The sequence below is a fragment of the Alosa pseudoharengus genome, unplaced genomic scaffold (assembly GCF_046254945.1).
Source record: "Alosa pseudoharengus isolate Yale_2024_CS ecotype anadromous, Long Island Sound unplaced genomic scaffold, YU_APseudo_1.1 YU_APseudo_1.1_scf_19, whole genome shotgun sequence".
NCBI classification, from domain to species: Eukaryota; Metazoa; Chordata; class Actinopteri; order Clupeiformes; family Clupeidae; genus Alosa; species Alosa pseudoharengus.
In genome coordinates this window covers 33,119,276-33,146,864 of record NW_027468657.1, presented here as the reverse complement: position 1 = coordinate 33,146,864, position 27,589 = coordinate 33,119,276, and the positions used below count along the sequence as shown (strand labels likewise).

The following is a 27,589-nucleotide window of genomic DNA, read 5'->3' as shown; positions in this document are numbered from 1 at the left end:
GACCACAGGAGGAGGCTGGGATGCTCGCGTGAATGTGGGTGGCCTGTCAAGCGGGCGTGAGCCCTCAACCCCTTCGAGAAGGAAAAAAAAAAAAAGCAGAAGTGTCACGGATGTGCTTTGCCTCCTAACTGCGCGCAAAACTCGTTGCTGCTTGGGCAGCTGTATCTTATGAACAGACGGGCCTACAGAAGCGATGAATCCCGAGGAGCAAACCGTAACGTGGCTAATATCATTAGGAGTACTGAATTCCCCTAAAAAGAACATTGCCGATCCAGAAGAATTTCTGAAATCGTGTCTCAGAGATGGGGTCGTCTTGTGTAAGCTCACAGAACGGCTTCTACCCGGAACGAACCCAAAGGTAAGCAGTTATTAGTGACCTAGATTTCTTTAAATAAAATGTATACGTTGGCATGTCTGGGATGACCTATACATTAACTTCATCAACCTATGTAATAACTGGCACGTGATGTAGCTTGCATGTTTACATACCTAGCGAACAAAGTTAGGATCGACAACTCGGGTATAGTTTGGTACGTTTTTTGTTAATTGGGATTCCATTAACTGTATAGCAGCTAATGGTAAAACAAATACAGAGGAGTAGCCTATGCATTCCGCTCCGGAATGTTTAACTTCTATGTCTCTAACGCTTCCTGTCCCAAGGACAAAAATATGTTCCGCAATCTGCAGAGGAAGCAAATTCACTTGGGCTACTTGTCAAAGTTCATGCATAAAAATGTACGTGTCTGATGCATCAGTTTGTACCCTTTGCTCGTGGAGCTGTTTGCGGGTTGCACTTCATAGAAGATTGTGTGTAAACATTACAAACAAAAAGGTGGTGCGTGTGCTGTTAAGCACAGAAGAATCATTTTCGGTCTTATCCGCACGTGGGTGTAGTCAAAGCCCCGTTGTTTTTTCTGTATGTCTACACTAGGCTACTTCTGAGAGAGATCAAAACATGCCGACCCTGAATGCTAAACCAAGGGTCCTTTTGGTGGAGCCTTAATCATTATTTCATTCAATAATAGTGGTGAATTCTGTGCACTTAAAGAGGCCTAACACGGATGTGCATATCACTATAAGTGCTCTAGAAGATTGACACAGCAGTTTTATAATCCAACCAATGATACCTAATTAGAACACATGACAATGTCCTTAATTATGAATAGGTATTTGTCTTGATCTAATTTCTTGATGAAAAAGTTTTGTGTTTGGCTAAAATACTGAATAAGTTAGACGTTTCAGTTTGCGTGCTGGTGGTGAAGTTATCGTCACTTCCTCTCTTGAACCTTTTCTTCCTGGTGCGACAGTTCATCGATACGAGTGGTGGAGATGCGGGAGAGAGTAGCCAAACAACCGTATGGTCGGGACATGTAGTGGGGCAATCCAAAATAATTTTGATTTGTTTGCGCATAGCGTATTATTTCTAAAAGATGTCGGGTGGATGCATCTCACAATTGTATATCGTTCGCTCTGTCCTAGTGGTGACTTTGACTCCTAAATTCTTGTTTATGTGAGCTGCTGTGTTTTTATTATTATTATTTATTTATATAACGCTATTTTCAGTACTGCCCAGATCCCAGAAACGAGTCAGACTGTATTGCCAACATTCGGGAGTTTTTAAAAGGATGTTCTACTTTGAAAATTGAGGTAAGTGATGCTCTTCTGCTGTACAACTCCAACTCCAGCAGTTAGCTGGCTGTGGTTAAGACCTTGAGTATATTTTCCCTCGTTTACATGTAGTGTCAAAGGTTTGCTTGTGTTTAAATCTGTAGAGGTTTGCTGATAGGCCTATAATATATCAGTGTTATTTACTTTCTTACATTGCTCCTGACGTGATCAATACTTTACGGTTCATTCCAATAATCTTCATATAAACTTGCCCTCACATTTATAAAGGCAATACTGCATTTTCTGTTAACTTTTCTTTTTAGCACATTGTTCAGCATGAAAAATAACCCTCTATGGTGCACTGCTTTCTGCTTATAGTACTTCAGTTCTGTTTGTTCATACTATTAGTATTTCATAGATCACTCACCTCAGCTACAAATATAGACTTTTTGCATAGACATGCCTATTGCAATATATAAACATCTGTTGTTTTCTGTAAGCTTTAGTTGTTATGTTGGCAGAGTTGTATCAGATGAAGTCGTTTATTTCACGCAGTCCTATAATGAGTTATTTCCAGCATCTCTCAAGCACAGTACTGTTTCCTGATAAGTCTCTGGAGTGGACCATGTGCTGCCACACCCTCCTCACATAGAACACTAATAAACTCTCCATCTTCTTGGATCAAATATGCATGAACATGTCTTCAGTGTGTCCACTCTGCACTGTAAACTAGTAATATTGTGAACTTGCTGTTCCCTGCCTGAATCCATGGGCTAGGCTTTAGACGTGGACAGATACATAGACCAGAAAGGCCTTGCTCACTTCTTGTGGCACAGAGGAAATGCAAGTATTATAAAAAGCTATTGAATCATGATCCCATCTTGCTGCAAGGGAAACTGGGCACATGTGGTGGTGATGGTTGGTTAGGAGAGAGGCAGGGCTCTCGCTCCTGTTTTCAGATCTCCCCCATAATTTGTGGTTGCGCTGTAATCTGTAGCAGTTAGGAGTCCAAAGGCATCTTTTAAAACAGTAAGTGACCGTAGGCATGGTTCTTCTGATGTTTTATAAGAGAAGTGGTCAATGGCAGAAGACACACCAGGGCTGGAAAATCTGCCTCTCAGACAGCTGTGCTCAGCTAGGCACTGCTTGGTGAGACCCTTTGAAAGAAGGGCTGAAGAGATGGCAGTTCCACACTGAAGCATTTTCCAGTAGTGAATTTAAAAGTAGAATCACATTCTCTGTGAAATCAAGTGAAGTGTAGAGTACTCCTAGATTGGACCCTTGGAAACCTTTCTAAACTGTTACTAGGAACATCTGACAGGACATGTTGACAAGGAGGCATGTGGTTGTTTTTCTGTTGCCAGATTGAGGCAGCATTCCTGAGGGGGCTTCTCAGTTATCACAGAGGCTAACTGGCAATGGTGAATTTGGCTGAGAACTTCAAGATGAGGCCATTCAGATTAGGCTAACTGAAGCATGTTTTGCATAAGGTTTAATCTTCCCAGTTGTGGCAAACACATGGTGAAGACGAGTCATGTGCCTAGACAAAGAGACTCAGTCACACAACTTTCACTTCTGCTGTATTTCAGCAGAAACAGGAAGCAGCCTAGCAATGGCTACAAGCTTCTAGTCAAGTATTTACTCTATACATAGCTCTAACAAGCAACAACAATGTCTCATTTCAGCCATTTTAGCAATATCACATTTTGATTGTTACGAAAACTGGTATTTTGTAGATGGCTTTCCTTAACTGTCAGATGCCACATTGCTCCATTTAAGTGGAGTTAATGAAGTTATCAGCATGGACACTAAGCTTCAAAGACCAGTTTGACTTGAGAGATGATGCATTGACAGTTATGTCATTGTGGTGTTGTACTGTTCTCAGTCCAAATTCAAATCCACAGCTGTGGCTTTCACACAGTGCCGGGGCAGGGCTGTCTGTGGCCAGCTCGCATAACTCTGTATTTAAGATGTTTTATTCAAAATGTTAAACCGTATTCCCCAGAGGAAAGAGAATAGCTGTCTGTGCCAATTGTCCAGAAGGGGTCTGTTCATCCAATCATACTCATTACTTGGATAAAACAAATTGTGAAACTAGGGTCATTTGAAGGCAGCCATCTTTGTTTTGGTTTGTTTTGGCTTTCGTCAGTATTTCTGAGTATTTCTCAGTATTACTTCAGTGGTTCCTATTTCATTAGTTCCCTCTCATCTGGACCAATTTGATTGTTTGGACTTAACACCACAAGAGCTTCTGATTTTTGTTCTGCTTCATTATCCTCACTTGTGTAGTCATAACAGCAGTCATCTTTTTTCCAGGCGCAGCTCAAATATTGACTAATCTTATTTCATCCCTAGGGCTTTGATCCAGAGGACCTGTATACAGGGGAGAATTTTGGCAAAGTCCTGAACACACTTTTGGCAGTGAATATCGCCACTCAGGGTAGGTCTTCAACTGTCGTCCAGAACTGCTATCAAATCACAGCATAATGAGCCCCGGTGTGTTTGTTTGAATGATTCTTGTGCGTTAGGCTGGTGTCCATTGGCACTTTTGTGTGATGATGGATGGACCGTGGCTGTCAGGAAGGTTGCAGGGAGCAGCTAAACTCCCAATAGGACCCTACAGGCTGCTCCCTATTGGCCATTGACTGCAGTTTGTGATCTGTGCAGCTACTTGTCAAGACATGCTGGGCTAAAAAATGCAGTTACTGTCAGGGGGAGAATGTACTGCTCATATCATATGCATGTGACCTAATTCATTTGGTGAAATGTTTAATTTTGTTCAGGGCCTTATATCACCTAACGTCTCTCATTGTTATTTATTAGTCAACAAATGAGATTTCTACAGTCCATGGCCTGTTTTTGGTGCCTCTTAGTAATACGAAAATGAAATATCTATGTTACAGAAAGTTTCTTACTGCTGTGATGAATCCCAGACTGTTTTTGTCTATTGTACGCAGTCCTGTACATTGTATATTACCCAGCCAACATAAGAAGAGTGCTTTGTGTCTAGAAATGAGATGTGAAAAGTGTGTTAAATGGCTATATCTTTAACTACCTGTTGATACTAGAGGTAATTCAAGTATCAACAGGTAGTTAAAGATATAGGTGACAGTATATGATGTTGTGACTATGTGACTATATTTTGCTTTCAAATGGCAATGTGAATCATTGTACTCATTGCTCATTACTAGTTTTTGCGCATTTGGTCCTTATCAGGATCCTAATCATTCTCCCATAGCCTCCGGGAAGCATTCACAGGCGAGAGTCACATGCCGTGGCCTCTTGCAAGTTTTCACTTGAAACTATTCCCTGGAGGAATAGCCAAGCAGCTACACAAACTAATCAAGTTGTACAAACTCCCTTCTGAACCCTGTGATGTCGGTCACATGTCCCTACTGACTGCGAAGCAGCCACCTCAGCCTGTTGTGTTGTTATTTTTATTTGTGTCGAGAGCGACGCAGCGTAACACTGTGTGCTGCACTGGATGCTCTAATTCAGCAGCTGTGAGCTCTGCCACAGGCTCCACGAAGCTCCGTTCCATTAGGGCCTGTCCAGGCAGCCAGCTGCTGCTCGCAGGAGGGAAAAAATACCATGCCCCGTAGCCACCACTCGTCATTGGCTGAGGTGAGATCTGTGAGTGCTGCCTCCCCACAACCACACCCCAAGCCTCTTTCCCAAAAGCATTTCCATCCAGTGCCTGAATGAGGAGACTTGAGGAAGAATCGAATTAGGCTGTTTTGCTGAAGTGGCCCATTCAGCTCAGCCACACAAAATGGGCGCATTGTGCACGAGCTCGAGCTCGCTGTCAGTTGAGTCCTGGCTGTTTGAGATTAGGTGACTCACGACTCGGCTCCCCCATCCATAACCATGAAGTTTCTGAACCGCCCCGAGCACCCCTGGACAACAGCTGCCTTTGAAACGGTGACTGTGTCCTGTTCTCTAATTGGACATCATGCTAATCCTCCTTTCCATGTGGTGGCGATTAAAACATATGTATAAATAGCTTGACTGCCCGCCCACCTAATTGAAATGAGATTAAGCGGAGATGTCAGAGTGGAGTGCCTTCCTGTCAGTGAGAGCAGATTAAATGCCCCTGGTGCAGATTTAATTTGGAGTATTAGGTTGGGTTTTTAAACATTTTTTGATATACATTTTCCTCCTAGTCCGTGTTTTCCTTTGTAGTCGGAGCCTGAGTCACTGGAAGAGGATGAAACCGCTGTCGCTGGCAGCCTCTAATTGCATAGTGGGATGTCGTTGGCCGTTTATCTGGCCCTTTGTGGAGCTGGGTGAGCGCTGTGCTGTCAGAGCCCTCCAGCTTGTCGGGGTGGCTGTGGTGGTGTGGAGAGGATGAGCGAGGGCCCGGTGTGGGGCAGGAGAGGACGGGCGGGAGCGGGCAGCGCTGATGCTGCGTGATGGAGCAGTGAGGCAGCACGAGGCTCACTCTGACTCGCCCAAGAAAACGGGGCCAGAAGGAGGCACGGACTGCCCCCACCGAGCGGAGTTCTGTCAGGGCACTGAGCAGACTGTAGACACGCACACATAACATGCACACACATGCACACACATAGAGAGAGATGGAAAAACAGGTCTCAAAATCCAAACAGGCAGTTGTTTCACATACCATTCTTAGTGACCACATATTATTACCCATGTTAAATTATAGGTTCATGGGCAGCCAAGATAGAATGGTTCACTTAAAGATCAGTATGTAAGTTTTAAATGCAAAATGGAGCACCATGAGTGCTTACCGTGATCAGTTTTTATGTATCTGTTTCGCAGTAGATTTGAAAGAAATCCATAAACCAGGCTCAGTAAACTCTCCTTTTGATCTCTGTCTGTTTCACTCATGACATTGCATTCAATTCAATTCAAATTAAAAAAAACTTTATTTATCCCCGAGGATAAAAAAATTGAAGTGTGAAACTGAATTCTGGAGATATTAGACATATAAAGTTGAGTGAATAATGAATGTTAAAAAGAATAGGAATACTTAAATAACCTGATGCCGGTTGGGTGGATTGACTTTTGTGTTTGTGTTTCTCATTTTAAGAAAAACATTTTATATAGTATTTGAAGAACAGTCCCACTAAATCATGTCTTGATCATGGCTCAGTTTACGCTCACCAAGGCAAGGTGTGGATGTGTCCTTCACTTAGTGCTCTAAGGAGAGGAATGTTCTCAGATTCCCAGCAATCAACCCTTAGCACTGTGGTCACTTCAACTTGAGTGATGTAGGCCAGAGAACAGGTGCTCCCAGAAGCAGAGGTTGCGTGAGCACTGCAGTTGACTTCTGGGGGGGGGGGGGGTGTTGGTAGGGGGTTTTGGAGGAACTGAGGTGAAAACCGAAGCACTGTCGACATCTGGGCTGCCTTTCCCTAGGAGGACATCTGGCAAATAACAGCCCGTGGAGTAATGTTGAAAACCCCAGTGAACTGGAAAGCTGCACCCATAGTCAGCAGCACTGCACTCCGCCTCCTCACCCTGACAGTGGGCAGCACAGGGGGAGGGGATAGACATGTCATCATGTCTGTCTGCTGGATTCATGTATTGTTTTTGTTGTTTATTTTTTATTTGTTATTTTTTTACAGATCGAGGCACGGAGCGGTCATGTTCCCAGTCTAGCGGATCAGCAGGCAGCCAGTTCCCGTCCACACACACACAGTCGGCCTCCAGGTCCAGGTCCCTGCGCAGACAATCGAAGCCAGCAGTGGTGAGCGAATGACTCTTCGGAGGAGCCTTTGGGCATCTTGTTTCAGTCACATCTCCTTATACATGCAATTAGCTGAACACAACTTGCTGAATAAGGCGTTGTGAAGCTCTGGTAAAGCATGTTTTTTTTTCCTTCCTTCCGCTTGGGCTGGATGAAGAAAAACTGTGTCCAAAAGAAGCCAAACGGCTGTGTTTGACCTGAGGGCTGTCCTCTCTATGATTGGGTAGGAAATGGCTGAGAATGGGGGCAGTGGAGGAGGCGGCGGAGGTGGAGGAAATGGTCAGCTGATGGTGAAGGCCCGCTTCAACTTCAAGCAGAACAACGAGGACGAGCTGTCGTTCAACAAGGGCGAGCTCATCCACGTGACGCGGCAGGAGGAGGGCGGCTGGTGGGAGGGCACCCTCAACGGCAGGACCGGCTGGTTCCCCAGCAACTACGTGCGCGAGATCAAGCCCTGTGGTGAGTTGGCACAGACGGAGGGATGTCTAGACCAGACCTAATGTTTATGACTCTAAATTTGGGCAGTAGACATTGTGTCATTTCCTTTTTTCCCTTACCCTTTTACTTACTTGGCTTTGTCTTTGTGGCCTTGTTTTGAGTGGGCAGTGTGCGCAGTAGTTGATGTAGCCAGTAGGCCCTAAAAACTTCCAGTGCACTGAGGATAAGGGCATCTGCTTAATGAATGGTGAATGTCTTTGGAGTTGTTGAAGTGAACCTGTGTAAAAGCTTTGAATGCTCTTGACAACAGAGTGTAGCTGGATTGGATGGCCCAGGCCACCCTCTGTGTGGGCAGTGCATTAAGCTGATGGACTGGGCTCGGAGGCAGACAATAGTTTCTTTGAGTGCCACTGCCACTACTGCTCATTTACTCCTCTGCACTTGGCTCTCTCCAGACAAACCAGTCTCCCCCAAGGCTGTAAAGGGGTTTGACGTGCCTCAGCTAACCAAGAACTACTACAGCGTGGTGAGTGTCTCTCTCTCTCTCTCTCTCTCTCTCTCTCTCTCTCTCTCTCTCTCTCTCTCTCTCTCTCTCTCTCTCCCCCCCCCCCTCCCTCCCTGTCCCCAGGGCTGTGAAACACAAGAATCAATGTGATCTGAGTGATATGACTGAGTGGCGGTCCACGCCCTTATGTGAGTTGATGAATGTCCTCCTTCTCCTCCTCTTTCTCCTGCTCCTCTCCTACTCCGCTGCGGCAGGTGGTGCAGGACATCCTAGAGCACGAGCGGGAGTTTGTGAAGGAGCTGCAGACGGTGCTCAGCTGCTACCTGAGGCCCCTACAGGCCAGCGACAAGTGAGGCAGCCCTGTCAGATTTAGCTGAGTTACTCGGACACAGTGATAAATGGTGACGCTCAGGCTGAATGTGTGTTTGTCCTCTTCCAGGCTGTCCAGTGCAGACAGTGCCACCCTTATCGGGAACCTGGAGGATATCCTCAGCTTTCAACAAGGACTCTGCGTGGCCCTGGAAGAGTGCACCAAGTATGCGTTATTCTCACATTTTACTCTCTGGGTGCACGTTTCGCGGCGAAGCGGTATCGCTAACGGGAATGTAGCCTTCGTCAAGCCTTCGACGGGGACTCTAAAATGTGCAAGACCTCTCTGTTGAAGTGAATTTAAAGAAAACCAATCACATGCAACCAGCCTTAAATTCTGATCTGTCTATTGGCCAATAACATGCAAACATCCCTTTATTGTAGGAATGGGACATTCCGCTGTCCTATGTGAAAAACAAAGCAGGACAGTAGGCTATAGCCAAAATACCGAGGCCATATTGGCTCCAAATAGCCAATATCATTTACACATCATGGCAGGGTGTCCAAAACAGTATAAATATGTCATTGTGTCCTTAAAGTAATGTGTTGAATTGATATTTGGAGTTTAGAGAGGTTTCACGTCATTATTCAAACTAATCTCTAATCTCAACTTAATGTTGTTAATTAAATAGACCTATCTAACCAAACTGACAGTTCAATAATAGAAGGTCTTGTAGGCTACTGCTTGCTGGTGCTCCCTCTTTGTTAGTAGCCTTTATTCCCACCCTCCTATATATATATATATATTAGGGCTGTCAATCGATGTATGTAAAAAATGTAATCTAATTAATTTCATACTCTGTGATTAATAAATCTAAATTAATCGCATATATCATTTTTGCTGTGAAAGTATTTTAAATATTTAAATTCAAATGAATAATTGAATAATCAACATTAGTGACATTAAAGTTCAAAAACTCTTTTATTATTATTTTCACTGTTCAAATAATGGCCATAATAATTAACTATGATATGACCTAATATGCTGAGGAAATAAATTCAAAAGTGCTTCAGGAAGAAGTTTTTTCACATACAAGGCATTTCAGGCCACAGATATAACCTAGGGGACACAATGAAAATAAATTAACACTCCCCTCAATGTCAGCACTATCTCTTTGCATTGATGTGCGACTTTAGAGTTGGCAAACTCCGGTGCAATGCAAATTCCTTGGACTTTATTTTATTCAACACTATCAGGCCATTTTTTTTTTAAAGTAAATGTTCCAATCAATGATCTAGGCAGCACATTTTCTTCTCTCTCCTTCATTTTACAGTCTAATGGTTACTGACTACGGCTCGGGGTCAAAGGTCATACGGAATCGATTAATCTGCGCTATTTTTTTAATCAGTTATTTTTTTCTCAAATTATTTAATCGAAATTAATCAGTTATTTTGACAGCCCTATATATATACACAGTATGTCAGTATGTTTCCAATATAAGATACACCATTTTGCTGGTATGTCTATTAGGCTAATGTGCAGCAATTGCCCTTTTTGCAAATTCCAAATACTGTATATGGATGGAGTATCGCATGATGGAAAACGGAACGACCTCAAAGTCTGGCTCACACGCCCCCCCCTTCTTTCCCCCTCCTTTAATTCCTGTAAACCACACTCTCTCTTTGGTTGCTAAAGCCACATTCATAGTCATATTCACTACAGTCATATTCACTAACTTGTGTGCGTTACATTACGTCACTAAGACACTTAAATGTACGTCTGTTTTTGCATTGCACAAGTACACCTACTTGACATGGTATATGGGGGGCTTCTATTCTATCAGTCTAGTGGGGCTACATGCAGACACAGTTTCATGTGCCCCGGTTAGGGATGTAACGGTATGAAATTTTAACCTCACGGTTATAGTGACCAAAATTATCACGGTTTTCGGTATTATCGAGGTATTTTTAAAAGTGTCAAAAGTTAACTGGGGACGCTGGAACTCATTTTCACCTGGGGGTGCTCATAGTTGTTACTGAGTAGATGTGATCTCTTAATTCTGGTGCATTTTAAGGTGGCCTATTGCTACTGGAGAAGGACATATTTTCATTCACATTCATAGGCCTACATCATCCTGACTGCCGAAACGAACTTTGGCTACATGATACAGTGCACTTTTTGTGGTGAAAATGTTCCGCCTTTTAAAAGCAGGTGTAGCCTAATCCGAATCTCAGCTATATCCATCAATTAGACATGGTAGGGTACCAGTTTTGTTTCATTGTACCAGGCCTACTGTATGTCAAAAGCAGGCTCAAATGAAGCTGGGAAGGATTAAACACACAGTTTCCATACCATGGTAATCAACCGTGATAATTATGATATTTGAAATGAAAACGATAATAGTTATCGTCAACATTTTTATAGCGGTTAACCATTATACCGGTAATCATTACATCCCTAGCCCCGGTGTTTCAGTGTCTTGGGAATTGTTGCCCAAAAATCAGAAGGGGGGAAAAACGTTAAAGCATAGGATATGGTCATGTAAAAGAGAAATAGCATGCATTGTTGTAGCTACAATAGGTGATTCAGCTCCAAAACCCTAACAAACGGTAAGAGCATTTACAAACAGCGTTTACAGTTTGACATCACAGCCAGCTGGTTTACATGAGGTCCAGATGAGGAACTGCTTGTTAGTGTTTGCACATTGTTGGAGGAATTAGGGAAATGAAGATAACCAATGCATAAACTTTCAAAACCACATACAAAAGCACAAAGGTGTTTTTACAAAGGTGTAATAACATATGTTACCAGTTGGCCAGGTATCTGTCCTCTTGCTGTGTCCTACATCATTATCAATAGTTTTTCAAAAGAAGACATTTCCCTCTTTGCTTGGACATTCTAAGCCAGTGCGCTTGTTTCCTAGGTACTGTTTGGTATTGTGTCAAACCCATCCATCCTTTTATGAAATTAAAATAACTGGTGTGCAGTGCCCATTCAAACATGCCATTCCTGTAGAAAACCCGTAGCCCAATTACATGCCCGCAGGTATGTCTGCTTTAAAAATAGGATGACAAGGAATAACATAATTCCAGCTAAGCATTCAATAACGAATACTGCATATTATATTATAATATATTAGCCTATAATTAATGTGCAGTAAACAGAATTTAGGCATGGCTGCATGTGAGATTTTTAAAGATCAAAATTACATAAGCCTAACAGCTGTTTGAGTTAAGGCTATATGTTTATTGTTAAGCTTACTGAATAACTTCCTGATAGAGACGACAAACCATTTTGTGGAATGATGCCTCATCGTATGAAATTTGCAATGATGTAACTCAAAAACAGTCTTTGGTAGCATAAGTGACATGTCGCTCTGTCTGCCTGTCGAATAACAAACACACAGACAAACAGACAGACGTTCCTGTCATTTATAGATTTATAGCCAGGGAAATGCATCCCAGCACTCAAATGGAAACGGCACCTCTAAAAATGATATATGTACATCTTGCATTATAGATACATTCTGTTATACTGGTACTGGTTATACTGGTGTTCTGGCTCATTATGTGATGATATTTGTTATGTGGTTCTGTGATGCTTAAATGTAGTGTTTCATACATAACCATGATTCACAGCGATGCCAAAATGCAAAGCAGCATTGTCATTGATAAGATGATTTTTGGCTGTTGGATGGCAGTTTGACATAAAAACTAACCTTTGACCTCCTCCGCACCCCACCCTCTCCCCTCCCTTTAGGGTTCCAGAGGGCCAGCAACGACTGGGCGCCTGCTATCTCAACCTCATGTGCCAGATCCGCACGTTCTACCTGTCCTACTGCTCCAGCCACCCCTCCGCTGTCTGTGTGCTCACTGATCACAGGTCAGTGCTCACACAGGCCAACACTCACTCAACCTCAAGTCTGTCACATAAGCACAGGGACGACTCGTACTGATCATCCTAACTTCTTGCAATGTCTGCAGACAGCTATCTGTCTATATGGAATGGGGAGAGATATATGACTCCATAGAATGTTTAGACAGATGTTAAAACTACATAGCTTTAATCACCATTTAAAACTAATATAAACAACAATGTTTTGGTCTTTTTAAAGAGATTAGTGAAACATTATCGCTGTGCAGCAATTGCTATAATAGCAACATAGTGTTGAGGGGAGGCAAAACGGCATTTATTCCTTTACTGATTATCTCTTTATAATGCACACCAGGACTTTGTCACAGATCTGCCATCTATGGCTGTACAGACTCTCCAGACCCCCGTGATTTGTCTTCTCTTTATTGTGTCTCTGGCCATGACCAGCTTATGGCTTCACAGTGGCGTGAAGAGCTTTGCTGTACAGCCAGTTAAACTGCTGTTCAGTTTTTATTTGAGATGGACTGAGATTGTAAGATTTCACTTGCGATATTACACCCTAGTGCCTCACACTTTTACTCAAGGGCTCTGCTCACACTGTAACTCTGTGGTCTTGATTTTAGATGTGTCTATTGTGGTGTGGTGAAAGAATGAATATAGAGTCTCCACCTTCATCTCTTTACTGGGACAGCCATTCACCAGGAACACTAAATGTAAAAGACGGATGAACTGTATTAAAAAAAGTTTTTAAAAAAATTTCCACTTGGGGATCAATAAAGTATCTAATCTATCTAAAAAGAATGAAATCTGCTAGATGTCCACTAGGTGTCAGGATTTCCCCATAGTATAACCTGTGTGAGTACACACCTCTTTCCTCCGAAGATGTTTGTTAGTCACATCAACAGCATCCTGTTCTAGACTACACGAGGGCAGCTCTTGCCCAACACCTCTACCAGTCTGTAGAGTCCCAAAGCTGCAGCGGAAACCCTGAGCTCTGAGAAGCCCGCAGTCGGCCACAGTTCACTTCTAATCTGAGTGGTCAGTGGTCACCAGTGTGAAGCCCACACCGCCCTCAGTGCCTTTCCAAAGAAGTGCTGAAGTGGAATCGTTCTTCTTTCCCTCTAAAGCACGCTGGCGCTCGCCACCAGCATGCCATCCCCCGGGCAGCGGTTGCCATGCTCGCCGGGGCCGCGTGTCATCTATGGGGCCTTTGTTCTGTCATAATGAAGCTGCTCTCTCCCTTCCTTCTCCCCATTACCCAGGCCGTCTGCGTGTAGCAATGCAACAGAAAGGGAGAGGAGTGGAGAAACTAGAAGATTAGTGCACACACACACACACACAGACAGAAGCACACACAGAAGCACACACAAGCATACTCACGCAAGCACATACATATATACATGCGTGCACACAAACACACAAGCATGTAAACACAAGCATACACACATTCACACAGAAACACACACACACACAAGCATGCAAACACAAGCATACACACATTCACACAGAAACACACACACACACACACACACACACACACACACACAGGAAGCTGCTGCTCAGTGAGCAGGATATCTATAGTTGTGGTTTAGGCTGAACAAGGCAAGGAAGATGCACTTGTGATTTCTATGCATGCTCATTTTGCACCTCCCACTCGCAACCTTTTCTGCAGCCTCTCGTTCCCCCTCACTCTCTGCAGAGGTCTCACACGATAAATGACCCGGTATCAGCACCCGTTTCATGAGTTCACTTTATTACATGACGTTGCAGTGTGTGTGCCAAAGCAGTTGTGGGCTAATGCCTTCACATGACTTTCATTTTTACTTTTTCACATCTGTGGAAATGTGGTGATTGATTTAACCAGTAGGGTTCATAACTGCATTTTCTTTGGTTTGTGAAGCAATTCTCCTTTTCCCTTTAGTTTTGCCTGTTTTTCTGTTAATACTCATAGTAGATTGCTCTGCTCAAGTGTGGATGAAGTGCCTGTAGATTTAAAGAACAATGTACTTGTCGGGCAACAGTAGCAACCTCAGCCCTTATAGTGAGGACCTTAGATGTGCATGTTTTAATACAAGGAAGTCATTAAGTACTTGCAGCCACACCATATAATTCTTAATGTAAAGTTGAGCTGTAGCACCTCATTTGAAATTGTTATCTTAATTTGCATGTTTTAACACCTTATATTTCAGTAGCTTCCTTTGTAGTTAGAGAGGAGCTGTCTTCATTATTGCTGCTGTTCTGTAATTAGCATACGTTGTGGTGGGTCAGTGGGCCATGAAAGTGTGTCATGTGGTGGTTTAAGTACATGTCAGCGCATTTCTTCATACATCTTAAGAACCAGTTCCAAGAAGTGGTCGTGATTTTTTTTTAATCTGTTAAATGCATGCTTACAGTACATGCAACATTTGGGATAAAAATAACTAAATAAAGTGAGGGGCATGGTGCCATGGTGATCCCAGTGCCATGGGTCATTTGTCACGCTGAGTAAGGGGACAAGCTCATGGTTTTTCAGTATGCAGTTCATTGTCTTTTAGTAAGACTGACACAGTTGCATGATTTCAATCTATGCCTCCATGCAGTCCCCTATAAAAAATCAGATCAGTAGCTTTTGTCTGTGTTGCTTGTCGTATGGGTTTGACCTTATGGGCTACTCCCCATGTTGGCAGTGAGGAGCTGGACAAGTTCATGGAGAGCCAGGGGGCCAGCAGCCCAGGTATTCTGACCCTGACCACCAGCCTCAGCAAGCCCTTCATGAGGCTGGACAAGTACCCCACCCTGCTGCAGGAGTTGGAGAGACACGTGGAGGTAAGACCTGCCAACCGCACCCCCTGCTCATGGAACTTTTTTTAAGAGAGTTGTTATCAGTCAATCAAGTTGTATATAGGGACATCCTGTTGTGATTTTATCGAATGGCTGATGCTCTTCTGTTCTTCAGGAAGCCCATCCTGACTACAGTGACATCCTGAAAGCAAACGCTGCCTTCAAGAACCTCGTGGTGCGTATAGTTTCAGTATTCAGACACCTTTGCTAATCTGCTAATCTCCTGCAGCTCTGTGTTAAGTGACCTGTCTCCAGACAGCAGTGCCTAATTATCCTCTGGATATGTGGGCTGTCCACCTGAGTTGACCTGAAGTCCACCTGATTGACTGGAGAGTATTCACTTTAATGCACTAGACAGTCATCTTCACATCCTATAAAACCTACATGGGTTATGTCTGACCTGTAGGTGTATACTAAGGTCTACAGATTTAACACAAACAGTATAGTATGACCGTGTACTTCTTTAGTAGAGTTCAAATGATACAGTAGGCCAAGAGGTTGAATTGTCAGTAAGCCTTTTGAGACATTGAAAAATGATGCGCTGAAAAAATGAGACACTGAAAAATGATGCACTGAAGAAATGAGCCACCGTGACGTACAGTAATTGTGTCCAAAACGTTCATCTGATTCCCTCATTGACTGTTCCATACAAGATGGAACGGAGTGGAGGTGTGGACTGCACATTTTCTTCATCAGCTGGAAGAAGGGTATGTGAGACAGGGTAGCGTGAATCACCTTACTCTGGGCTGTTTGGAAGTTTTGTACGTGTCTGGAAGGATTTTCTTTAAATTCGCCTTTGCTTACCTAAGTTTCTTTTCTCTGTCTTTTAACTGTAATGCGGTTGCATTGTTGCAGCATTTTCCTGTCAAGGAGGGGGAACCCCGCCCTCCCTCTGAACACTCATGGGACATCTCAAACTAGGATTTAAACATGGTCAGCGAAGGTCTATGAAATGACTGAATAAAAAAACATTCCATTCCACCAAATGGAAAATTGATCTGGCATTCAGCAGTTGAGTGATATGAAACATTTGACCATCACTTTGTTTGTATTGCATTGTAAAACCCTTTAAGGTTGATTGAGAGCACTTTGTGTAGCTTTCAAATCCAGTAGTTCATCAGGTAAACAGTTGGTTAGTCAGGTTCCAGTCAGGTAAATAGTTGATAATTCGGTTAAGTCTGATGCCACGGGCCCAACAGTTTATTTTTTTTGTCCAAAAAGGTTTACTAGCACAGCCAGCCGGTTTTCACAGCCTGTAAACCTTTTCACCATCACCTTCATTTTAGTGAGAGTAAAACAAAAGTGCCACATAAACCTAATATAGTAATACTGTAATACAGTCATTAGTGTAGCCGTGCAGCTGGATGATCTAGTCACAGGTAACGTCCAAAATATATATTTTTTACAATTCAGAGCGAGATTTTTAGCGTCTACGGGAAAAAACAAGCAACTCTGGGACCAGTTGGATCCGGAGAAAGAATTATCGCCATCACGATTTAACAACCAGATAGGCAACTAATTTGGCACATTTGAAAATTGAAATCAAATCAAGTTAACTTTATTTATATAGCACATTTCATGTGACAAACAAGACATCACCAAACAATTTAATTGGTTTTGCAGTATTGCAGTTTTGCTGCAAATTCTCCCTGAAATGTATATGCTTGTTCTGAATTCTGTTTGATCATTTTCCTTACTCCCTTGTCTTTGTTTGCACTTGATGTGGTGATGGGTGTAAGAGGATTAATCGCTCATGTGAAACACCTGCCGCTCATGCCCTTGCTTTGGCCCACAGATGCAGTGTCAGGACCTGCGTAAGCGCAAGAACCTGGAGCTGCAGATCCTGTCGGAGCCGGTGCGGGGCTGGGACGGCGACAGCATGAAGTCCCTTGGCCAGGTGTCCTACATGTCCCAGGTGCAGGTGCAGAGTGGCACCAGCGAGGTGAGAGCTGATCGTGCAAACACCCCCACCTACACACACACCCACTCCCCAGAATCTCAGGGAGAGGGGAACATGGTGTGACCCGACCACAGAGGCTGTTTCGCAGACACGTGGTTGCCACCAGTGTGTGCTTGTTAACTTTCACAGTCAGCAGTTGTGCTCTGTGCCCTATTATGGCACTGAAAGTGCTACTGAGGCTCATGTGAATGGAACATGCCAAGGAAACTAACAGTTATTTTTTATAGAAGTTTTCTTGGCAAGATTTGAAAAAGTTCGCTTAATTTATTTGGACAAGACAAGAAGTCTCCGAAATTTGAAGCAAGAGTGTCCTAGTATATGCCATATGTTGTCATACTGAAACAATGAAGATGATTAAGTCCCCCTGACAGAAAATGGAAAAAGTGACTGTCAGGCTCATCGTTTACCAGGCTGAAGCCTACTGCCAGTCAAATATAGAACAGAAACCTCACCACCTATAGCTGTGGTCCTGAGTAGGGGTACTACAAATCGTGTCTGACTGGAATTGGAGCTCACGAGAGAAGGAAGAATGCTTACAGTTCATGCCAATAGCTGTGTACTGACACAAATTTCGAATTTTGTGTTCCTGACAACTCTATTCAAATTTGTTCCCTCTCTTTTTGTTTCTCTTTGCCCAACCCAATAGTTCTCACTTGGTTGCATTAAAAAAAAAAAAAAAAACTCACTCGAAAGCAAAGGTAGGATATTTCATCAAGCAAAGTGGCCCTGACTTTTCACAGACGTCATTTGAAAGTGCATTGACCTTTGTTTGATGTGAGTGTGTGCGTGGAATGTGTGTGTGTGTGTGTGTGTGGGTTTCGGTGATTCTACCTGTGTTCCCACATGCGTCTTGAAGCTCCTTGTGGTCATGTGGTGCTCTTTTGTGATGAGGCTTGACGCACCTGCTTTTCTCCAGTCTGAAGGCTCTTGCTGTCTTGTGTCCTGCAGGACAAGGAGGAGCGCTACTTCATGCTCTTCCCAAACGTGTTGGTCATGCTCTCCGCCAGCCCCCGCATGAGTGGCTTCATCTACCAGGTGGGTGTCCACACACCCAGTCTCCGTCTGTCATGCACCCTGTAGTCCATGACCATGAGAAGTGCCATCCTACATGAGCAGCATCTACCAAATGGTTATGGTTATGGATACACTTTTGTCCAAATATGACTACGACCACTCCAATCATTCAAAGCACCTCAGCTACACACAATTACATGCAATTTCTGGATGGTTATTCTATATTTATACCAAAATCCACTTGTGTATACTACTTTATACTTTATATTGTACCTGGCCATTTTGTAGGAATGTTACAAAATACGTGCTAAAAATGAGCATTTGGCTCACAATAAGACCTGAAAATATGTCAGTTATATAATATCATAAGGTAAATAAGTCAATCAGACAATGATTTAGAAGCATAATGAGCTTGAACAGTTGTCGCATCGGTAGCAAAGTCCTACTGCTTAGTTCAAACTGAGGTTTCAAGAAGGAAGACTCAAAGACAAAGGGCCTAATGGCTGCCTTGAGAGGTCTGCCGGCTGATTGGCTGGGCTCCAGCACCAGCCTGGTGTGAGATGTGAGAGCCGGGACGAGAGGGCAGACGTGCTGGGAGCTCCGGTCTGGCCCCAACGAGCTGCTGTCCACTGTTCTCACCGCTTCCTTCCACATGTCCCAGCCTCCTGTTAATAGAGGCCAGACACTACTGCTGGTGCATGGTATGGTGTGGTGGTGAAAATGAATTTTACAGCAGGACAGATTTTATGAAATTGCTTTTACACCTATCGAGATTTGTCACAGGAGGAGTTGTCACCAAAACATGTAATTTCCGAACGTTATGCTGACGATTAACACATTTTGTGCTAAATTTTCACTTGGGTAATTTTAGCCATCTTCGTCAGAGCCATAGTCCACTCCAGTCATCTACAAAGTGCCATTGTATTGCAGTGTTCAAATAGAAAGTATGCATGACAAACTTTTTAAGACTTTTGAAGGTGTTGACTTTGGGGAAGATACTGAAACGTTAGTCGCTTGCACCACCATTAAAGTCTGAAAACGTTATTTGTGTGCTCCGGTCCTTCCCTGGGTTCAGCCATCTGAAGTGGCCCAGGACCTGCTGCTCAAACTGTTCAAGACTTTTGAATCCATGACAGATTTCCTTAGACCAGTTTGTCATGTACCATCCTGTCCTCCACAGGGAAGAATGGCATTATCCAACACAACAGTATCCAAACAGCTCGAGGATGCAGAAAATGGCGTCTTCGCATTTGAGATCGCAGGTCTGTAATATCCAAAAATGAAACCCTCACTGGGTTGATTTAATCTCACCAGACACTACCAACCACACATTCTACATCCTCTGTGATTGCATGCCAGCTCAAATGTGGCCTTGCTAGGACCACTTAACCTGTACGTTTGCATAACAGCTTTGATTTAGTATTTAGCAAGTGAGTGGAGAAACGCTTAGCGAAGGCCCTGAAGCGGGAGCTGGACGAACAGACAGTGCATGCGAATGAGGCTGGTGTCGCTTAGGTGGCTGATGCCTAGACGTTGACCGTTGGTGTTGGTTGTCCTGCAGGGGGCGGTGTGGAGCGCACCACAGTGTTCTGCAGCAGCCCGCAGGAGCTCCAGGAATGGTTGGAACACCTGCACACCTTCACCAAAGGCGGAAGCCCGGTGGGCACTATTACGAAGGTGAGAGATCCTGGCGATAAGCAGGCGGTAAACAAGTTCACGCAGCAGGGGAAACTGACTCACCAGGGCAGCGCCACATCAGAGCGACTGAGGGGCATGGCATGGAAATCGGGTCATCTGTCATTGTCATACCGCTAGTTACACAGAAAGCGCTGTGGAGTTTTAGTTTTCAGATTAGTAGGAATTGACTTTTGAGTAATCCTCCAACTGAACTCTGCCTCTGAACTCTGGCTTTGCTTTGTTAATTGTTTTGTAGGCTGGGGAAGGTAAGCCCATGAGTATGGTAGGGACCCCAACGCACCAAAGCCACATGCAGACCTTCAGCACTCCCGTGGCCAATCGAGGGCCCCTTGAGCCCCCCAAAGTCCCCAAGCCCTGGTCCCTCAGCTGCCTCAGGCCTGCACCCCCCCTCAAGCCTTCGGCTGCCCTCGGCTACAAAGAGGTACGACATTCTCTATTTACACACACACACACACACATATACACACTTGTAAGTTGGGGAAATGCCGTGGTCAGCAAGCTGTTGAGAGTGTGGGGGTGTGTTGTGACAGCTCTGACTAAAAGCTGGCGGTCCCAGAGAGCGAAAGAGAGAAAAAAAACATGTGAGAAAGAGAGAGGCGCTGAGGTCAAGCTACAAACTTCTTCTCTAATTGCTGTCTGGGGTCTATGACGGAAATGTGCATTTACTGGTAGAGTGCACCGAGTATGTATGTTTCTTGTTGACACTGTACAAACCTTTGTTGTGTTCTGGTTGAACTGCTGGTCTTGCGATGAACATAACGGGTGTCAGTTGTAAGCCCTTTGTGGTGGGTGGGTGTTAATCAGCATAAGATCAGACCTCAGTCCTTTCTGTGCTCATCAGCTGTTTGTGAGCAGGCGGTTTGTGCTAAATATGTGTTCTTGTTGCAATGAGGCAATATTGCAATGTCGATGTTGCAAGATAAAACAATTCAATACTTTGATGAATGTTCCCAGTTTCGCTGTGGAAAGGTGTTTGAGGTTTCAGTCTGATTTACAAACCCCCACTAGTATGCAAGAACAGCTTTTATAGCTGAATGGTGCCAAATATACCAGGAGTGTATCAGTTATCAAGCTAGCTCATTTTCATCAGTCCCAGCTAGGCCCAGATACCTTCATAGGAGCATAACATTACAGTCCTTTCAACTAAGCATTCATCCAGGAGTTTCCCATTGGGATAGTGGCAACGTGGTATCTGTGGATACCTTTTTCTTCACACGGCATCAGGTTTTAAGCAATATAAAATGTACATCTGGATAGTGAGTTGTAGGTCACCTGGAAGGAGTTGCATGGGTCTCTCTTCTTTTCTGTCTTTATCTGTCTCTCCCTCTCTCCCTTGTTCTGTCTCTCTTTCTCTTTTTCTCTCTCTCACTCACTCTCTATCTCTTAATTTCTTTATGTCTTAGCAGTCACACCAGAAATCATCCATGTGAGGGTTTTAGGTTTGCCTGGGAATGCACTGTTCACTCCACCATGTCTTTTCTCATTCCATTTTTTTCATGCATCTCTCTTTCTCTCTCCCTCCCTCTCTTTCTCCACTCCGGCCTCTGTAGAGGATGTCTTATATCCTGAAGGTAAGGGTAGATCTGTGAGTGTATTGTTGTCTTATGTGGGAGTCATCGTGTGTGTGTGTGGTTTTGTGCTCACTGTGCTCGTTGCATGCTTGCTTTCCCCCGTCCCTTCCCCCCAGCCCTCCTCAGGTTTGCTCAGGTCGCTTGCTTCCTGTTTGCTGCTCCTTCGCTCTTTCCCACCCCTTGCTCATCACAGCCCAAAACAGAACACCACAGATGTCAATCTCCGCCGACTCCCCCAGTTCCACAGAAGCCCCACCCATCCCCTCCTGCCCTCTATTTAGTGCTACTGGAGACTGTCATGTTTGGGTTGCCACCCTTTCTGAAGGGAGCCATTCTGGTTTGGTGTGGTTCGCGTCTGTGTGTGTTTGTGTGGTGATTCTCACAACCAAAGTGAACTTGAGGGTTTCTCCTTTTGTCTATAAAAGGAAAGGACAAACCTTAAGAGCAAGGTTCTAGTGAGACTGTTGGTGCTATTTTATTTCGTTTGTGGTGTGTGTGTGTGTGTGTGTGCGCGTGTGTGTGTGTCACTTATTTACCAGCTTGTTTAGCTCAACTACAACATGGCCAATAAGGTGACAGTCAGTGAGTCAACAAGCCAATTTTGACAGTGCATCACCAGTCAGTTTCACAGTGACTGTGTATGTGGGTGTCCATGCCGTGGGTGTATGTGAAAGATAAAGCTCCTGTGTGTGTCTGTGCCTATATGTGGCTTCTGCAGGGCCCAGTGCTGTGGCTAAACTAACTGTCTCTTTCCCTCCATGGGATAGTGGATCTTGACATTTGTCCAGTTGATGCACTATAACATTGAACAGCTTTTGGGTCATGTTCAGCATTATGGTCATGACCAAAGTAATGTGGGAACAGCTTGTCATTCATCACTGTCAAAGCTGGCAAAAACGCAATCCAATTCCAATTCCATTACTACAAAACTATTCGTATGTAAGCCAGAATAGGCTTAGCATTATTACATAAAGATTTACAGGATAGCCTCTACAGTTTAATTCCGGTAAAAACCTTTACTGTTGAGGATTGAGATAACTAATCATGAAATATAATTGATTAATGTTTTTTATTTGATTGATTATCATTTTCACACTTGTCTCAATATCACATCCATTTTCTCACATACACTATATCAGTAAACAATGTGAGCAAAACTGTGTACTTTACATTGTTTTGATACAAATAATTAATTCAGTCACCACCCCCTCAAAATTTCGTTAATTCCTCTCCTAGTCAGTAAATAACCCCCAGCAAAAGTAGAACAAGTACTGTTATTAGAGAGAGCATATGCTATGGTTATGGTTATGGCTATGGTTATGAGTCACATTTGGGTGAAGTGGGAAGTGGTTGTGCATTTTGCCCAAAAGATTGAAGAATTTGTAAAAGTGTACATGGACTTGTGATAAGTGTGAAAAAACTTCCATCATCACTATAAGACACAATTTTTTAAAAAAACAAGAGTATGATAGTTTCAAGGAAATAGTAATTTTGACATTTAAGTCTGGTTGTTTATAACTATACACATAATGTGTTGAAATGAAACTCTTGAAATATTAACAAATGGTTAGATGGCAAACTTATACATTCGACTTTTCTTCCTGTACTATAATACAGCATTATTTAGCTATCATTTATGTGCATTATGCAGCTCTCTCAAATAATTGTATGATTACATGAATCAAAGTGAGTTTGACTGACTGGCTGTAGGGTTCTTTTCCACACTGGCTGTCCTGGAAGGGTTGACATGCTGTTCCAGTGTTGTGGGAAAAGCAGCGCTGGCTTGTCTGAGCTCTGGTGTGGTTGTGATGCTGCTTCTCAGTGTGACCCTGATGCCCTCCTCCACAGGACTCCAGTAAGAGCCCGCGGCCTATGAAGAAATTCCTCCCCAAGAGGAAGGAGAGAAAGCAGTCCGATGATGAATTCTCGCTCCGGAAAAGTAAGCGCAGCTCTCCTGAAACCCTTGTTTGCTGAAAGGCCACCTGTGTCACGGAGTGTCTAGAGTCAGAGCGATGAGTCAGGCACAGGAGCCTTTGCTGTGGCTGCTGCTCAGGCAGGTGTTGCATCTGCACAGGTTATGAGTCCCTCTGATTGTTTTGTTTTTGCTTGCGTGCGTTCGTGTGTGTGTGTGTGTGTGCAGACATGGGCAGTATTTTAATTATATGTATTTTAAGTACGTATTTAATTACTTTATTTGTATTTTGCAGGATTGGAACAAATCGAATGTAGTTTGTAACAAAATACTTTGAGGGATTGTATTTAGAGTATTTCAAATACTTAAGAACTCATTTTTTCTCTAATAAGCCAACATTTCATCACTCAGTTAAATATACTAACCATTACAATAAGCTGGGAGCCAAAGGCCAGAATTATGGTGAACCTGGCCTAGGGGTTACTCCATAAGAATAGGTTGGGTGCCCAATGATATCCCTTGGGCAATTCCCTATATTCAGCTCTAAAGTTGACCTAAGTAGCGATTTGTCCATACAAATACTAATTTCATTACCCTTTTGGAAGGACAGCGTAAAATGTAAACCCATTTTTCCTTTTTCTTGCAGTATATCCACAATGTGACCAAAGTAATGGTGCTTTCGGGTTGTCTCGTAAATCCGCCGTTGGAAAGTGTAAATTACCCAGCTCTCTTGCAGCATTTTGGGCAGGCACGCCCACTTTACCTCCGAGTACTTCGGTACCCCGAGGTGGACGTACGACCTTACAACGAACATGGCTGCGCCCATAGTCGAGATGAAATTACATGTATTTTTTTGGCATATGTACTGTGTTGGTCATGTTAATGTTGATGTAATGCTCTTACACATTAGATTACATTGCTGCTTCAATCCGGTCACCAATTCATGCATTGCATGGTCTTGCTGTGCCGTTTAGCTAGAGGCTACATGTAGCACAAAACAATAACAATGACTAGCCTCCTGCTAAAGCCACTCATTCCTACATGTTGTACGGGTGGGTGTACGATGATTTACGAGACAACCCGAAAGCACCATAAGTGTTAGATCCAACTTTTCTCTTTTACGATCCCCTCTGAACATGTCTGAAAAAAAATGAATAGAAAAGTCAACTGAGGGAGCCAAAATGGTCAACATGGGCTGTAAAACCAATTTTTTTTGCGCCGCCAATTTAATGTCACCCTATAGACAAGTAAAAAGCATTATATCTGTCTTTTCTGTTTCATCATCCCCTTACATTGAAAGTTAAAAAAAAAAAAAAAAAAGTAACTTCAGGAGCTTGAATTGTCAGGTGTGTCAAGTCAAGACTAAAATGTGAAAACGATACAGGTAAGACACTGAGGGAGAACATTAGGACATGGGCCCCATATGATGGACCTTTGACCCCATGACCTTGAGTACCTAATAGCTGATGTTCATTCTCACTACAGGACAGTATTAAAACCACTTAATGGATTTGACATGAGGATTTATGCCAGGGATAACATCCGCCAAGGTATGCAGAAATAATAGAGGAGATGGAGGCAAAGACCTCCCCGATGCAGAAAGAGTTTTCTCTGTATATCAGGACACCTTACAGGATGTTATTCTGTTTGTCCCCCATTTTGCCAGTCGTTTATGTAGGCAATAGGCATGCGTTTATAGCACAAAAAGGGAAATGCAGTTCAGTTTAAAAAGAGGCCGACCTGTTAAATTTGTTGTTCTACATTCATTGGTTATGGAAATGATGGTAGTATGCCATGTCAGTGGTTCTCAACTGCTCTGGGACCAATAATTTCCCATGTTCATAAAGTCGCGACCCATATATATTTTTTTTAGTGTTCAAGCCAATGGATATGGTGAGCTACATGGTAAGACAAGCGAAGTGCCTGTAGGCTTACTTGTTTGGAACATGCAGATGTTTGGCATTAGCCTACATTTGAGAAGTCTTCAACTCTTGATGTCACCTTTCAAAGTACTCAACAGATATGACTTTGACAGGGATGCCTTGTTTCTATGTGGCATTTTAGTTTTGATGGTTTCATGCTCTCATGTCTACTGCACACCACACAATGGGGTTTTTGTCCTATTTTGTCCTCAGTTTAATCCATATCCGAGCCTACTGTAGGCTACTTCAAATATTCAGAATAGTAACCAACTTGCGTTTACCACTAAAATAATGTCTAACATGACCTGTCACATAAACATTGTCTATGTCCATTGCAATGATTGATATGTAGGCTACGAATAAAGTTTATCAAAATAAAGGTCCAATATTAGATCTGATAAGGTAGCATTTTAAATTGACGATTTTTAAATTTATTTTTAACCACAAGCTCTGCGACCCACCCAGAATGGTTCCGCGACCCACTTTTGGGTCCCGACCCACCAGTTAAGAAACACTGTGCTATGTTACAGTTGATTCCACTGTTGCGAAGTTTGCTTCTTGTCAGTTCAATCATCGATATAGGATGCTGTTTACATTTTTTTTTACCAAATCTCCTTCATAGGAGCCCCAATGTACAGAATTAATAGCCCTCTGCCAGCCAATCAGAAAATAGTATTTCTTGTCTCTTGGGGATACGTTTTCAATAATTTGCCTTGTAGTTTCTTTTAAAAAAGTTGGTATACAATGATTATTGTGTGGATATTTTTGTATTTTCAAATTACTAATTACTTGTATTTTAGTTAAATGCATTTTTCACATCAGTATTTTGTATTTTATTTTGTTACATTTTATGGGCCAGTATTTGTAGTTTGTGACAAAATATTTGTTATTGTTTTTGATGTATTTGTGCCCACCTGTGTGTGCATGTGCGTGCGCGTGTGCGCGTGCGTGTGTATGTTTGTTTGTGTGTGTGTGCAGGCACAGTAGCTCTAGAGGAGGACGCTCAGATCTTGAAGGTGATAGAAGCGTACTGCACCGGGGCCAGCCTTCAGCAGACCACCGCAGGTACACACACACTGCGCATGTGCTCCCAGTGTACCAGACCCCTTACTATTAGCCACCTGGTTTTCGGCCAGGTACAGTATTCGCCCACCCTTTTTTAGAGCTAGGAGATGAGTAGAAAGCACAGAGATAACATTTGCTTATACTTTGATCTATGGTTTTGATTGAGAGGCAGTTTTGTTGGTAACAAAGTGTGTGTGTGTGTGTGTGTGTGTGTGTGTGTGTGTGTGTGTGTGTGTGTGTGTGTGTGTGTGTGTGTGTGTGTGTGTGTGTGTGTGTGTGTGTGTGTGTGTGTGTGTGTGTGTGTGTGTGTGTGTGTGTGTGTGTGTGTGTGTGTGTGTGTGTGTGTGTGTGTGTGTGTGTGTGTGTGTGTGTGTGTGTGTGTGTAGCTGTTCGGAAAGGGAGTATCCCACAGGTTCTACTGCCAGATGAAGAGAAGATCATAGTGGAGGAGATGAAGAGCAATGGACAGACGGTGACAGAGGAGAAGTGAGGATCGCATGGCTCCCATCTCTCACATGCAAACGGCCTTGACCTGTATTATTCTCATTTGGAATGAGTTTAGACCATTTTTTAAAGGGCCCTGACTTTATGAATTAGATATTTAAGAGGGCTTGTGTAGATATTTAAGAGGGCTTGTGTAGATGTTCTTCTTTTTGGAACTAAACTGTCCCGTCTTCCACAGAAGCCTTGTTGATGCTGTGTATGCACTGAAGGACGAGGTCCATGAACTGAAAAAGGTAAAGACCTCATCTTACTTTTCATTTAGGACACTAGTGTTGAACTGACCTCAGTGGGTTTAGGTCCAATGATGTGGCATTCCTCTGCTGGTTCTGCTGCAGGAGAGTAAGTTGATGAAGCAGCATCTGGAGGAGGAGCAGAAGTTGCGCAGGGACTTGGAGCGGATGGTGCGCAAACTGGCCAAGCAGAAGAACGATTTCGTCTGGGACGACTCTGGCCACTAAGGAATGTTACGTGTGTCATCAGCATTTCAGCAGATTCTGTGTGTGTGTGTGTGTGTGTGTGTGTGTGTGTGTGTGTGTGTGTGTGTGTGTGTGTGTGTGTGTGTGTGTGTGTGTGTGTGTGTGTGTGTGTGTGTGTGTGTGTGTGTGTGTGTGTGTGTGTGTGTGTGTGTGTGTGTGTGTGTGTGTGTGTGTGTGTGTGTGTGACAATTTTGTCTATGTGT

At 43.4% G+C, this 27,589-nt stretch overlaps 1 protein-coding gene across 2 annotated transcripts; it reads left to right on the top strand.

Annotated features, from left to right (window-relative positions):
- The first annotated feature begins 92 nt into the window (after positions 1-92).
- On the top strand, positions 93-27,495 carry arhgef6 (Rac/Cdc42 guanine nucleotide exchange factor (GEF) 6). 2 transcript variants are annotated; one of them, XM_076292488.1, is made up of 22 exons: positions 94-358; positions 1,564-1,647; positions 3,964-4,048; positions 7,197-7,318; positions 7,546-7,777; positions 8,212-8,282; positions 8,516-8,610; positions 8,701-8,796; positions 12,331-12,453; positions 15,111-15,249; positions 15,380-15,439; positions 17,060-17,206; positions 18,173-18,259; positions 19,419-19,500; positions 19,800-19,915; positions 20,172-20,357; positions 21,487-21,507; positions 23,356-23,446; positions 26,320-26,406; positions 26,793-26,892; positions 27,089-27,143; positions 27,246-27,495. In XM_076292488.1, the coding sequence occupies exons 1-22, from the start codon at positions 194-196 to the stop codon at positions 27,366-27,368; spliced, it is 2,367 nt and encodes a 788-aa protein (XP_076148603.1). In that variant the 5' UTR covers positions 94-193; the 3' UTR covers positions 27,369-27,495. The 2 variants fall into 2 exon arrangements, with proteins under 2 accessions (XP_076148604.1, XP_076148603.1); XM_076292489.1 differs by lacking the exon at positions 21,487-21,507 and having other exon boundaries at positions 93-358.
- Positions 27,496-27,589: the final 94 nt, after the last annotated feature.

Excerpts from the sequence above, each read along its gene's own strand:
- arhgef6 (XM_076292488.1), top strand. The coding sequence starts at position 194 with ATGAATCCCGAGGAGCAAACCGTAACGTGGCTAATATCATTAGGAGTA. Across the intron at positions 4,049-7,196 it reads AGTGAATATCGCCACTCAGG|ATCGAGGCACGGAGCGGTCA; the intron begins GTAGGTCTTCAA and ends ATTTTTTTACAG. Across the intron at positions 20,358-21,486 it reads CTGCCCTCGGCTACAAAGAG|AGGATGTCTTATATCCTGAA; the intron begins GTACGACATTCT and ends CGGCCTCTGTAG.